This window comes from Haliotis rufescens, unplaced genomic scaffold, assembly GCF_023055435.1.
Source record: "Haliotis rufescens isolate VD_foot unplaced genomic scaffold, xgHalRufe1.0.p SCAF_30, whole genome shotgun sequence".
In the NCBI taxonomy this organism is placed as follows: Eukaryota; Metazoa; Mollusca; class Gastropoda; order Lepetellida; family Haliotidae; genus Haliotis; species Haliotis rufescens.
In genome coordinates this window covers 439017-452361 of record NW_025964002.1, presented here as the reverse complement: position 1 = coordinate 452361, position 13345 = coordinate 439017, and the positions used below count along the sequence as shown (strand labels likewise).

The 13345-nt window shown below is 39.6% G+C and overlaps 1 protein-coding gene across 1 annotated transcript; it reads left to right on the top strand.

Annotated features, from left to right (window-relative positions):
* The first annotated feature begins 11417 nt into the window (after window positions 1–11417).
* LOC125384501 (germ cell nuclear acidic protein-like) lies at window positions 11418–12895 on the top strand. The gene is made up of 2 exons (XM_048403979.1): window positions 11418–11460; window positions 12072–12895. Exons 1-2 carry the CDS (start codon window positions 11418–11420, stop codon window positions 12893–12895), a joined length of 867 nt encoding a protein of 288 aa, XP_048259936.1.
* The last annotated feature ends 450 nt before the right edge of the window (window positions 12896–13345 follow it).

The following is a 13345-nucleotide window of genomic DNA, read 5'->3' as shown; positions in this document are numbered from 1 at the left end:
GAGTGGTAGTACACAATAGAGTGGTAGTATACAATAGAGTGGTAGTACACAACAGAGTGGTAGTATACAATAGAGTGGTAGTACACAATAGAGTGGTAGTACACAATAGAGTGGTAGTATACAATAGAGTGGTAGTACACAACAGAGTGGTAGTACACAATAGAGTGGTAGTACACAATAGAGTGGTAGTACACAATAGAGTGGTAGTACACAATAGAGTGGTAGTATACAATAGAGTGGTAGTACACAATAGAGTGGTAGTATACAATAGAGTGGTAGTACACAATAGAGTGGTAGTACACAATAGAGTGGTAGTACACAATAGAGTGGTAGTACACAACAGAGTGGTAGTACACAATAGAGTGGTAGTACACAATAGAGTGGTAGTATACAATAGAGTGGTAGTACACAATAGAGTGGTAGTACACAATAGAGTGGTAGTACACAATAGAGTGGTAGTACACAATAGAGTGGTAGTACAAAATAGAGTGGTAGTACACAATAGAGTGGTAGTATACAATAGAGTGATAGTACACAATAGAGTGGTAGTATACAATAGAGTGGTAGTATACAATAGAGTGGTAGTACACAATAGAGTGGTAGTATACAATAGAGTGGTAGTATACAATAGAGTGGTAGTATACAATAGAGTGGTAGTACACAACAGAGTGGTAGTACACAATAGAGTGGTAGTATACAATAGAGTGGTAGTACACAATAGAGTGGTAGTATACAATAGAGTGGTAGTATACAATAGAGTGGTAGTACACAATAGAGTGGTAGTATACAATAGAGTGGTAGTACACAATAGAGTGGTAGTATACAATAGAGTGGTAGTATACAATAGAGTGGTAGTACACAATAGAGTGGTAGTACACAATAGAGTGGTAGTATACAATAGAGTGGTAGTATACAATAGAGTGGTAGTATACAATAGAGTGGTAGTATACAATAGAGTGGTAGTACACAACAGAGTGGTAGTACACAACAGAGTGGTAGTATACAATAGAGTGGTAGTACACAATAGAGTGGTAGTACACAATAGAGTGGTAGTACACAATAGAGTGGTAGTACACAATAGAGTGGTAGTACACAATAGAGTGGTAGTACACAATAGAGTGGTAGTACACAATAGAGTGGTAGTACACAATAGAGTGGTAGTACACAATAGAGTGGTAGTATACAGTAGAGTGGTAGTACACAATAGAGTGGTAGTACACAATAGAGTGGTAGTACACAATAGAGTGGTAGTATACAGTAGAGTGGTAGTACACAATAGAGTGGTAGTACACAATAGAGTGGTAGTACACAATAGAGTGGTAGTTCACAATAGAGTGGTAGTACACAATAGAGTGGTAGTACACAGTAGAGTGGTAGTACACAGTAGAGTGGTAGTATACAGTAGAGTGGTAGTACACAATAGAGTGGTAGTACACAATAGAGTGGTAGTACACAATAGAGTGGTAGTACACAATAGAGTGGTAGTATACAATAGAGTGGTAGTACACAATAGAGTGGTAGTACACAATAGAGTTGTAGTACACAGTAGAGTGGTAGTACACAGTAGAGTGGTAGTACACAATAGAGTGGTAGTACACAATAGAGTGGTAGTACACAATAGAGTGGTAGTACACAATAGAGTGGTAGTATACAATAGAGTGGTAGTATACAATAGAGTGGTAGTACACAATAGAGTGGTAGTACACAATAGAGTGGTAGTACACAATAGAGTGGTAGTATACAATAGAGTGGTAGTACACAATAGAGTGGTAGTACACAATAGAGTGGTAGTACACAATAGAGTGGTAGTATACAATAGAGTGGTAGTACACAATAGAGTGGTAGTATACAATAGAGTGGTAGTACACAATAGAGTGGTAGTACACAATAGAGTGGTAGTACACAATAGAGTGGTAGTACACAATAGAGTGGTAGTATACAATAGAGTGGTAGTACACAATAGAGTGGTAGTACACAATAGAGTGGTAGTACACAATAGAGTGGTAGTATACAATAGAGTGGTAGTACACAATAGAGTGGTAGTATACAATAGAGTGGTAGTACACAATAGAGTGGTAGCATACAATAGAGTGGTAGTACACAATAGAGTGGTAGTATACAATAGAGTGGTAGTACACAATAGAGTGGTAGTACACTATAGAGTGGTAGTATACAATAGAGTGGTAGTACACAATAGAGTGGTAGTACACAATAGAGTGGTAGTACACAATAGAGTGGTAGTACACAATAGAGTGATAGTACACAATAGAGTGGTAGTACACAATAGAGTGGTAGTATACAATAGAGTGGTACTATACAATAGAGTGGTAGTATACAATAGAGTGGTAGTACACAGTAGAGTGGTAGTACACAGTAGAGTGGTAGTACACAATAGAGTGGTAGTACACAATAGAGTGGTAGTACACAATAGAGTGGTAGTACACAATAGAGTGGTAGTCCACAATAGAGTGGTAGTACACAGTAGAGTGGTAGTACACAATAGAGTGGTAGTACACAATAGAGTGGTAGTACACAATATAGTGGTAGTACACAATAGAGTGGTAGTACACAATAGAGTGGTAGTACACAATAGAGTTGGAGTATACAATAGAGTGGTAGTATACAATAGAGTGGTAGTACACAATAGAGTGGTAGTACACAATAGAGTGGTAGTACACAATAGAGTGGTAGTACACAATAGAGTGGTAGTACACAATAGAGTGGTAGTACACAATAGAGTGGTAGTAAACAATAGAGTGGTAGTACACAATAGAGTGGTAGTATACAATAGAGTGGTAGTACACAATAGAGTGGTAGTACACAATAGAGTGGTAGTATACAATAGAGTGGTAGTACACAATAGAGTGGTAGTATACAATAGAGTGGTAGTACACAACAGAGTGGCAGTACACAATAGAGTGGTAGTACACAATAGAGTGGTAGTATACAATAGAGTGGTAGTATACAATAGAGTGGTAGTACACAATAGAGTGGTAGTACACAACAGAGTGGCAGTACACAATAGAGTGGTAGTACACAATAGAGTGGTAGTATACAATAGAGTGGTAGTATACAATAGAGTGGTAGTACACAATAGAGTGGTAGTACACAATAGAGTGGTAGTGAGTGAGTGAGTGAGTGAGTTATTATTTAACGTCACATGGGCAATATTTCAGCCATATCGTGACGAGAAATTACATTTATGATACGTATATTTAAACTGAATAAAAAGCTGTCAACTAAGGACAGTAGAATAACTAGAATATCACAGACGTGATTTAAAACTAGTTGAGAATAGTAAAAGGCAGTAAGCATTAATGAACATCACAATTTAAAAATGGGCTAGAAATCGTCAGCAACTGAAGGGAGATCACCATACTGGGGACCATGGGGACTTACAGTACTTTTGCTTCCTGCATGGACCCCGGCAGGATTTATATCATCCCTTCAGTTACTGGCGACAGTGTACCAGTTAAGCCTTAGATTAAAATAACGAAGATACTACGTTTAAAAGCCTAGTGTGCAGAAAAATACTTCGAATGATTTGGGACTTACATACCCTCTTAGGGGGACAATAATTTTACGCTACTTCAACCCCCCTCAAGGGTACAGCCACTAACAATCTAAGTTATGAATTTCGCACTACCAATTTTTAAAACAATACATTGAACACATCAAAATTTATGAACAAGTTCTATTTCCTTTAAAAAACATAATATTAAACGAGAATTAACATCATTAAAAAGGTCCTTAATTGTTTTTACATTGAAATATTTATCCCTTGTGATTGAAAAATCAACACAGTCAAGCAGGACATGCTTGACTGTGATTCTCTCATCACAAGGGATACAAAACGGAGGATCCTCACCTTTAAGTAAATATTCATGAGTATATCTGCTGTGGCCAATACGACATCGTCGCATAATGACCTCTTCAAATCTGGACTGACAGCCCAAGTAGGTATATCCGATATTTGGTTTAATGTCATGTAATTTATTGATACCTACTTGGGCGTCCCACTTCTGTTGCATAAGATCTCGGATGTAGGATCGAATCATGGGTTTAAAATCAGTGTATGGGATCAGAAGTGGTGTCACAGATTTGTTGAGCGCTGCTTTAGCAGCAGCATCGGCCATTGTGTTACCTTTGATACCAACATGGCTTGGTAACCAACAAAAGACGATGTCGTATTGGCCAGTAGCAAGATCATTAAATAACTCAAGAATTTGGATTAAAAGTGGATGTTTTGAAGACATATTTTTAATTGCCTGAAGGCATGAAAGAGAATCTGAAAACAGTATGAATTGGTTATGTTTAGATTGATTACCGATATATTTAAGTGCTGTAAAAATGGCGTTTGCTTCTGCAGTGAATATTGAACTGTTATCAGGTAAACGTGAAGAGATTGTTCTGGATCCAATGACAGTGGCACTAGCAACTGCGCCACCATCCTTGGATCCATCTGTAAATATAGATTTATAAGTGTCATAATTGTTTCTTAGTTGATGGTATTCTTGTTGGTATATTAATTGGTTAGTATCTGATTTCTTAAGTTTGGTTAATGTCAGGTCTACCTCTGGCTTTACCATTTGCCAAGGAGGAGATGAGAAAAGTTGAGTAGGAGCTATATCTTGGAGTTTAATATTCGAAGCCGATATTGCAGATTTTATTCTAATTCCGAGTGGTGGATCGAGTGCCGATTTCTGATTGTAAAGATCTTCGTAAAGAGGATGGAATATACATTCAAAAGCTGGATTTGACGGATTAGAATATAATTTAGTGATGTATTGTAGAGATAATTTTAGACGGCGTTGTTTAAGAGAAGGTTCATCTGCTTCTATATAGAGACTGTGAATGGGAGACGTTCTGAAGGCTCCAAGGCAAAGCCTCAGACCCTGGTGATGTATCGTATCTAGTTTTTGTAAATTACTTTTGCAGGCTCCACCATAGACGATGGAGCCATAATCAAGTTTTGAACGGATGAGTGACCTGTATAAGTGTAAGAGGGTTGTTTGATCCCCTCCCCACTTTGAATTAGAAACAACTTTCAATAGATCGAGTGCCTTCAGGCATTTAGCTTTTAGGTATTTAATATGCGGGAGGAAAGTTAAGTGATGATCAAAAATAAGTCCCAAGAACTTGGCTTCCTTAACAACTTTGATAGGGGAGCCATTCAGAAATAGTTCAGGGTCCTTATGCGGTTTATATTTTCGGCAGAAATGTATGCAATTAGTTTTTGATTTGGAAAATTTAAACCCGTTTTCTAGACACCACTTGTTAATTTTATTAAGACATAATTGTAATTGCCTTTCAATTGTGTGCATATTTTTACCCCGGCAAGATAGATTAAAATCATCCACAAAAAGTGATCCATCAACTGAATCATTTAAAACTTTTGACAAACTGTTAATTTTTATACTGAATAAAGTGACAGACAAAATACTGCCTTGTGGGACACCCTGATCCTGATTATAATGATCAGACAGGGTTGTACCCACTCGGACTTGAAATTGCCTGTCTGTTAAAAACTGGGATATAAAATGAGGCAGACGGCCTCGTAATCCAAAATCGTGAAGATCTTTTAAAATACCATGTTTCCATGTTGTATCGTATGCTTTTTCTAAATCGAAAAAGATCGATACAGCATGTTGTCTATTTACAATGGAATTTTTAACGAATGATTCTAAACGCACTAAGTGATCGATAGTACTTCTGTTCTTCCGGAAACCGCATTGTATATTGGTAAGAAGATTATTTGTTTCCAAGTACCACACTAATCGATTATTTACCATGCGTTCCATAGTTTTACAAACGCAGCTAGTGAGAGATATAGGTCGGTAATTTGATGGATCAGAATGATCCCGCCCAGGTTTGGGTATTGGTATAACAATGGCATTATGCCATGAAGTTGGAAACGTCCCAGATGTCCAAATATCATCGAATATATTTAACATAGTTTCAAGGCATGATTCGGGCAAGTGTTTCAGCAGCTGATAATGAATATTATCAGCGCCTGCTGCTGTATCATGAGCTTGCCCTAAGGCAGTATATAGCTCATGTAGTGAAAATACCTCATTGTAATCTTCACCATTATCAGATGTAAAATTTACTTTTTTCTTCTCCTGTTGGAGCTGATATTTTTGAAATACAGGAGCGTAATTAGTTGAAGAAGAATGATGAGATAAAGTTTCACCAATGCTATTGGCAATGGCAGATTTATCAGTTAACAAAGTATCGCCATCCTTCAGATGGTTAACTGTAGAATTTGATCCCTTGCCTTTGATCTTTTTGATCATGTTCCATACCTTGGACATAGGGGTACGGGAGTTAATTTTGGAGACATATGTCTGCCAGGATTGACGTTTATTTTGCTTAAATAGACGTCTTGCCTTGGCATTTGAAATTTTAACAGTATTTAAATTATGGACAGTGGGATGTTTACGGAAGTACTTCTCCGCCTTCTTACGACATTTCCTAGCTTGTTTGCAATTAGCATCAAACCATGGTTTACGAACACGTGGGTTGACAGAGGACTTAGGTATGGATTCATTAGCAATTTCATTCAGTTGATCTGAAAACAACTGAATTGGGTCAGTAACATTCTGAAAAGAAGTAGGTTGTAATTTATCTTTGCATAAAGATTGAAATAAAAGCCAATCAGCCTTCACAAAATTCCATCGAGGTGAAGGTGGATCAACAGCGGGATTAATGGGCTTAAGCACCGTGGGGAAATGGTCACTCCCACATAGGTCATCATGGACGGACCATGAGAATTCATTTAACAAAACTGAATCCGTCAAAGACAGATCTAATGATGAATACGTACCAGTTGCAGGGTGTAAGTAAGTGTCGGAGTCATCATTAAAGATGCAAAGGTCATTATCAGAAACAAAATCCTCAATCACTTTTCCCTTTTGATTAATGGTGGAACTTCCCCATAAAGGATTATGCCCATTTAGATCACCCATGATGACACAGGGCTTTGGGAGCTGGTCGTATAGTTTTTGTAGATCATTACGCTGAAGATTTGAAGATGGAGGAATGTACAAGGAGCAAAGTGTGAAGGCAATATGCAGTGTTAGTCTAACTGCAACTGCTTGCAGAGTCGAGTCAAGCGGAACAGGACTGTGAACAACGCCCCGCCGCACTAAAATAGAAGCACCTCCAGTAGCTTTATCTCCTGGAGGAGAGAAGGAATGATATGAACTATAGTGCTTTAAATCAAACTTATCTGTATTTTTAAGGTACGTCTCTTGTAAAGAAATTGCTGATGTATTTAAATCACTTGTTAATAACTGCAGTTCATGAAAATTATGCCTAAGTCCTCTGCAATTCCATTGCATTATATTAGACAATTGAGTCATGGTGGCTCAATTGGAGATCGCTCGCGTGAATGTGAGGAGGAACTACTCCTCCGCCTGTCCTGTGAGGACAGAGTAACCTCCATGTCCAGAGGCCCAAAAGAGTTCTGTAAAGGAACCTCTGAAGGTGAAGGGACGATTGGTAGTTGTTTTTTCTTTAATTTCTTTTTTTCTTTATTTGACAATTTGACAATGACTGGTTGATTGACTGATGTTTGAGATTGATTCTCAGCCTGAATCTCAGTCTGAGAGCCTGAACTAGATAGACTGATGGTAGGAATATCCTGACTGATGTGAACTGTCGCAGCTGGTTGGTCTGACTTGACCCATGTCAAGTCAGTCTGACACGAAATAGTTGAAGACGCAACAGAGCGAGTGACTGCAGCGGAGTAGGAAATAGTAGAGGGAGTAGTGGTCTGATTTTTGAATATTTTTTTTGCATCCAAGTAGGATATGTTTCGTTCGCATTTCAGTTTCATAATTTGTGATTCCATTTGCCACACAGGGCATGATTTGGAGGAAGCAGTATGTGGTCCAGAACAGTTAGCGCACTTCAAATCCTTCTCACAGTCAGTGCTATCATGGCTGTCACCACACCGATGACATGCCACAGAGCTATGACAGGACTTTGATCCATGACCAAAACGTTGACACTTGTAGCATCGGAGCGGATTGGGGACATACACATCCACTCCGATACTGAAATACCCTGCTTTTATTGACTGCGGGAGGGTTGTACGGGCAAACGTCAGAAGATACGTATTTGTGTTTGTGATGACACCGTCCTTCTTGAATGTGAAGCGTCTAACTGCAGTTACAGCCTGGTCTCCTAACTCTGTAGTGATTTCGTCTTCAGACATGTCGGACAGACAACGAGCCCTGTCACGAACAATGCCTCGACAAGAATTTAATGTTCTGTGCTCAGACACAGCAACCTCAATATTTGCAAATGTAGAGATAGATAAAAGATTGAGAGATTGCTGTCTCCGAGCACACTCCACCAGAAGCGAACCACTACGGAGACGGGTAACGTTCTTCACCTCACCGCAAATCCCAGAAACAGCCTTAGAAATAGCAAAAGGATTGAGTTTGATGGGAAGGTTATCAGCAGCCTCAATAACCAGGAATCTAGCCCAGGTATCAATATTTTGAGCAATACTTCCAGGTGAAATATCGATTTCTTCTAATCTTCGCTTTTTTTCATTTCGAGATGAACCAGATTGTTGTTGAGCCATGATGAAAGAAAATTATTCAGCACCCCTGCTCCCCACCCGCCACCGAGTGTCACCAGGGACAGTGTTATGTTGCATCGGATATCCAGGATGCAAACACCAGGGATACAGGGATGTTATACTCCAGAGAATATGACGCGAACAGCTGTATTTGTTTACCAACTCAATGCCAGACTGGTTCGGCCCATGACAAGAAATTGAAAACATACATTATTCGGAGGTCAACATCACCAGATTGGCCCATGAGCCACCGCCTTCTGGCGTAAGACTCTAGGCAAGTAATTCAATTCACACAAGTTATGGATGACCAAGACCAAAATATACATTACAATACAACACAGGTGTGCATAGACAATATTACGCACAGGGCCTGGCATGACCAGCCGATTGATAAGACCGGGCCCATCTTACCACCCGTCTAGGCGAAGTAAGGGTCGAAGTAGTGTGTTGGGCAAAGGAACACAGTTCCAGGAACCAATGCCCTCAACTACCAGACTCCCGTCCTCCGCCGACACAGGGACGCAACCCACGGCAAACAGGTTGCCCATTTTAGTCGCCTCATACGACCAGCAATGGGAGGCTGTGGAAATATTCTGCCCCGGTTCCACACGGGGGAAGAGCGATTAGCGTTACCCAGCACTCACCACGAGGAGGTTGCTCTTCACGAGTGCCATAGAGTGGTAGTACACAATAGAGTGGTAGTACACAATAGAGTGGTAGTACACAATAGAGTGGTAGTATACAATAGAGTGGTAGTATACAATAGAGTGGTAGTATACAATAGAGTGGTAGTACACAATAGAGTGGTAGTACACAATAGAGTGGTAGTACACAATAGAGTGGTAGTACACAATAGAGTGGTAGTACACAATAGAGTGGTAGTATACAATAGAGTGGTAGTACACAATAGAGTGGTAGTACACAATAGAGTGGTAGTATACAATAGAGTTGTAGTACACAATAGAGTGGTAGTACACAATAGAGTGGTAGTACACAATAGAGTGGTAGTACACAATAGAGTGGTAATACACAATAGAGTGGTAGTATACAATAGAGTGGTAGTACACAATAGAGTGGTAGTATACAATAGAGTGGTAGTACACAATAGAGTGGTAGTACACAATAGAGTGGTAGTATACAATAGAGTGGTAGAACACAATAGAGTGGTAGTATACAATAGAGTGGTAGTACACAATAGAGTGGTAGTACACAATAGAGTGGTAGTACACAATAGAGTGGTAGTATACAATAGAGTGGTAGTACACAATAGAGTGGTAGTATACAATAGAGTGGTAGTACACAATAGAGTGGTAGTATACAATAGAGTGGTAGTACACAATAGAGTGGTAGTATACAATAGAGTGGTAGTACACAATAGAGTGGTAGTACACAATAGAGTGGTAGTACACAATAGAGTGGTAGTATACAATAGAGTGGTAGTACACAACAGAGTGGTAGTATACAATAGAGTGGTAGTACACAATAGAGTGGTAGTATACAATAGAGTGGTAGTACACAATAGAGTGGTAGTACACAATAGAGGGGTAGTACACAATGGAGTGGTAGTACACAATAGAGTGGTAGTACACAATAGAGTGGTAGTACACAATAGAGTGGTAGTACACAATAGAGTGGTAGTACACAATAGAGTGGTAGTACACAATAGAGTGGTAGTACACAATAGAGGGGTAGTACACAATGGAGTGGTAGTACACAATAAAGTGGTAGTACACAATAGAGGGGTAGTACACAATAGAGTGGTAGTACACAATAGAGTGGTAGTACACAATAGAGTGGTAGTACACAATAGAGTGGTAGTACACAATAGAGTGGTAGTACACAATAGAGTGGTAGTATACAATAGAGTGGTAGTATACAATAGAGTGGTAGTATACAATAGAGTGGTAGTACACAATAGAGTGGTAGTACACAATAGAGTGGTAGTACACAATAGAGTGGTAGTACACAATAGAGTGGTAGTACACAATAGAGTGGTAGTACACAATAGAGTGGTAGTATACAATAGAGTGGTAGTACACAATAGAGTGGTAGTACACAATAGAGTGGTAGTACACAATAGAGTGGTAGTACACAATAGAGTGGTAGTACACAATAGAGTGGTAGTACACAATAGAGTGGTAGTATACAATAGAGTGGTAGTACACAATAGAGTGGTAGTATACAATAGAGTGGTAGTACACAATAGAGTGGCAGTATACAATAGAGTGGTAGTATACAATAGAGTGGTAGTACACAATAGAGTGGTAGTATACAATAGAGTGGTAGTACACAATAGAGTGGTAGTACACAATAGAGTGGTAGTATACAATAGAGTGGTAGTACACAATAGAGTGGTAGTATACAATAGAGTGGTAGTACACAATAGAGTGGCAGTATACAATAGAGTGGTAGTATACAATAGAGTGGTAGTATACAATAGAGTGGTAGTATACAATAGAGAGGTAGTACACAATAGAGTGGTAGTACACAATAGAGTGGTAGTACACAATAGAGCGGTAGTACACAATAGAGTGGTAGTACACAATAGAGTGGTAGTACACAATAGAGTGGTAGTACACAATAGAGTGGTAGTACACAATAGAGTGGTAGTACACAATAGAGTGGTAGTATACAATAGAGTGGTAGTATACAATAGAGTGGTAGTACACTATTCAAAGGCAATACAGAAATGATGGCAGTGGGCAGTATCAATTACACAAATACAGCACTTGGTGATAGTAAAAGTCAGCGATAATAATAGATATTTACCCAGCGGCAACAGGGGTCAAGCTCCCGAGATGGGCTAGAAAGGGAATCAGGGATGATGATTGATCCTCGCATGAAAGCTGGTTCCAATGTGATGAAAAGTGTGAGAGATACCCAAACACACTCTTGTCCCACTATATATATACAGCTTAACAAGATACTGGGAAGTTCCACATAGTTTATCGGCACTAGAACACTAAAACAAGTTGCCATAACATATCACTGTCCGTGGTATACCGGACCGTAAGTTTACACACCACACCAGCATCTTATCTGTTTTGGTGGATAATCGAGACTGATTCCATACAGCATAAAAGGAAAATTAGTGATGCAAATATGAATGGATGAATGAAAATCAGTTATGACACCAGGTGTTTTATCACAACATTCAATTGGAGTGAGTGAGTATGGTTTAATGCCGCTTTTAGCAATATTCAAGCAACACTTGAAATGGGCTTCACACATTCTGCCCATGTCAGGAATCAAACTTGTGTCTTCGGACCAAAGAGGGAACACTTTAACCATTAGCCTACCTGACATCCCCAAGCTGAAGTCGGATACAAATATGAAAGGATCACTGAAAATCAGTGAAGAATTTTAAAATTGCAACAAAACCCTTTCCATAATCCTAAGACAGCCGCCACCATCCAATGATGATCCATCCATTGATGATCCTGCCAATGATGATCCAGCCATTGATTTTATGATCCAGCCAATGATGATCCAGCAAATGCTGACCAAGCCAATGATGACCGAGCCAGTGATGAGCAAGCCCATGACGACCAAGCCAATGATGACCCAGCCGTTGATGATCCTTCCAATGATGATCCAGCCGATGATGACCCAACCATTGATGATCCAGCCAATGATGATCCAGCAAATGCTGACCTAGCCAATGATGATCCAGCCAGTGATGACCCAGCCATTAAGGATCCAGCAAATGATGATCCAGCCAATGATGATCCAGCCATTGATGATCAAGCTAGTGATGATCCAGCCAGTGATAACCCAGCTAGTGATGATCAAGTCAATGATGTGGGTATTGAGGATCCAGCCAACGATGATCCAGCCAATGATGACCTAGCCAATGATGATCCAGCCACTGATGACCCAGCCATTGATGATAGAGCCAACGATGATCCAGCCAATGATGACCTAGCCAATGATGATCCAGCCAATGATGACCAAGCCAATGATGACCCAGCCATTGATGATCCAGCCAATGATGACACAGCCATTGATGGTCCAGCCAATGATGACACAGACAATGATGACACAGCCGTTGATGGTCCAGCCAATGATGACACAGACATTGATGATCCAGCCAATGATGACCCAGCCATTGATGATCCAGCCAATGATGACACAGCCATTGATGGTCCAGCCAATGATGACACAGACATTGATGATCCAGCCAATGATGACACAGCCATTGATGATCTAGCCAATGATGCTCCAGCCATTGATGTATGGAAAAGTCATGGATTGTATATCCTAAATGTAAGGATGGGCATGGATGAAATCGGGGACAAGTAACTTGTACATGTTATAGTTTATACTTTAGTCTACAGTTATAGATTATGCTATTGCCTCTTTTAATGTCTTCCCTTGCATCACTCAGCTTTCTGTCTCCGATTCTGATCCTTTGTTTTCAGATGTGCATTGTGCCACAACTCTATCTACTAACCGTTCATACCGCCCTTATAATCAAGATTGGTCTTTTTGACAAATTATCATTAAAGTGATCAAGATAAGAAAATGGATCAAGAATCTCTCTCCACAGTTTCTTGATAACCTAAACATGAAAGACATTAATCAAACCAATGCCCGTACAAACAATTTGCCTGAAGACAAAGAGTGAAGTTGAAATAAAAACGGCGTTTCTCACATCAGCTAGAGACACATGTGATGAACATTAAGTGTATAGTACAAAGGGTTATGAAAAGGAGAAAATATCTAAGACTTGGTTTGGACGTGAGTGCCAGG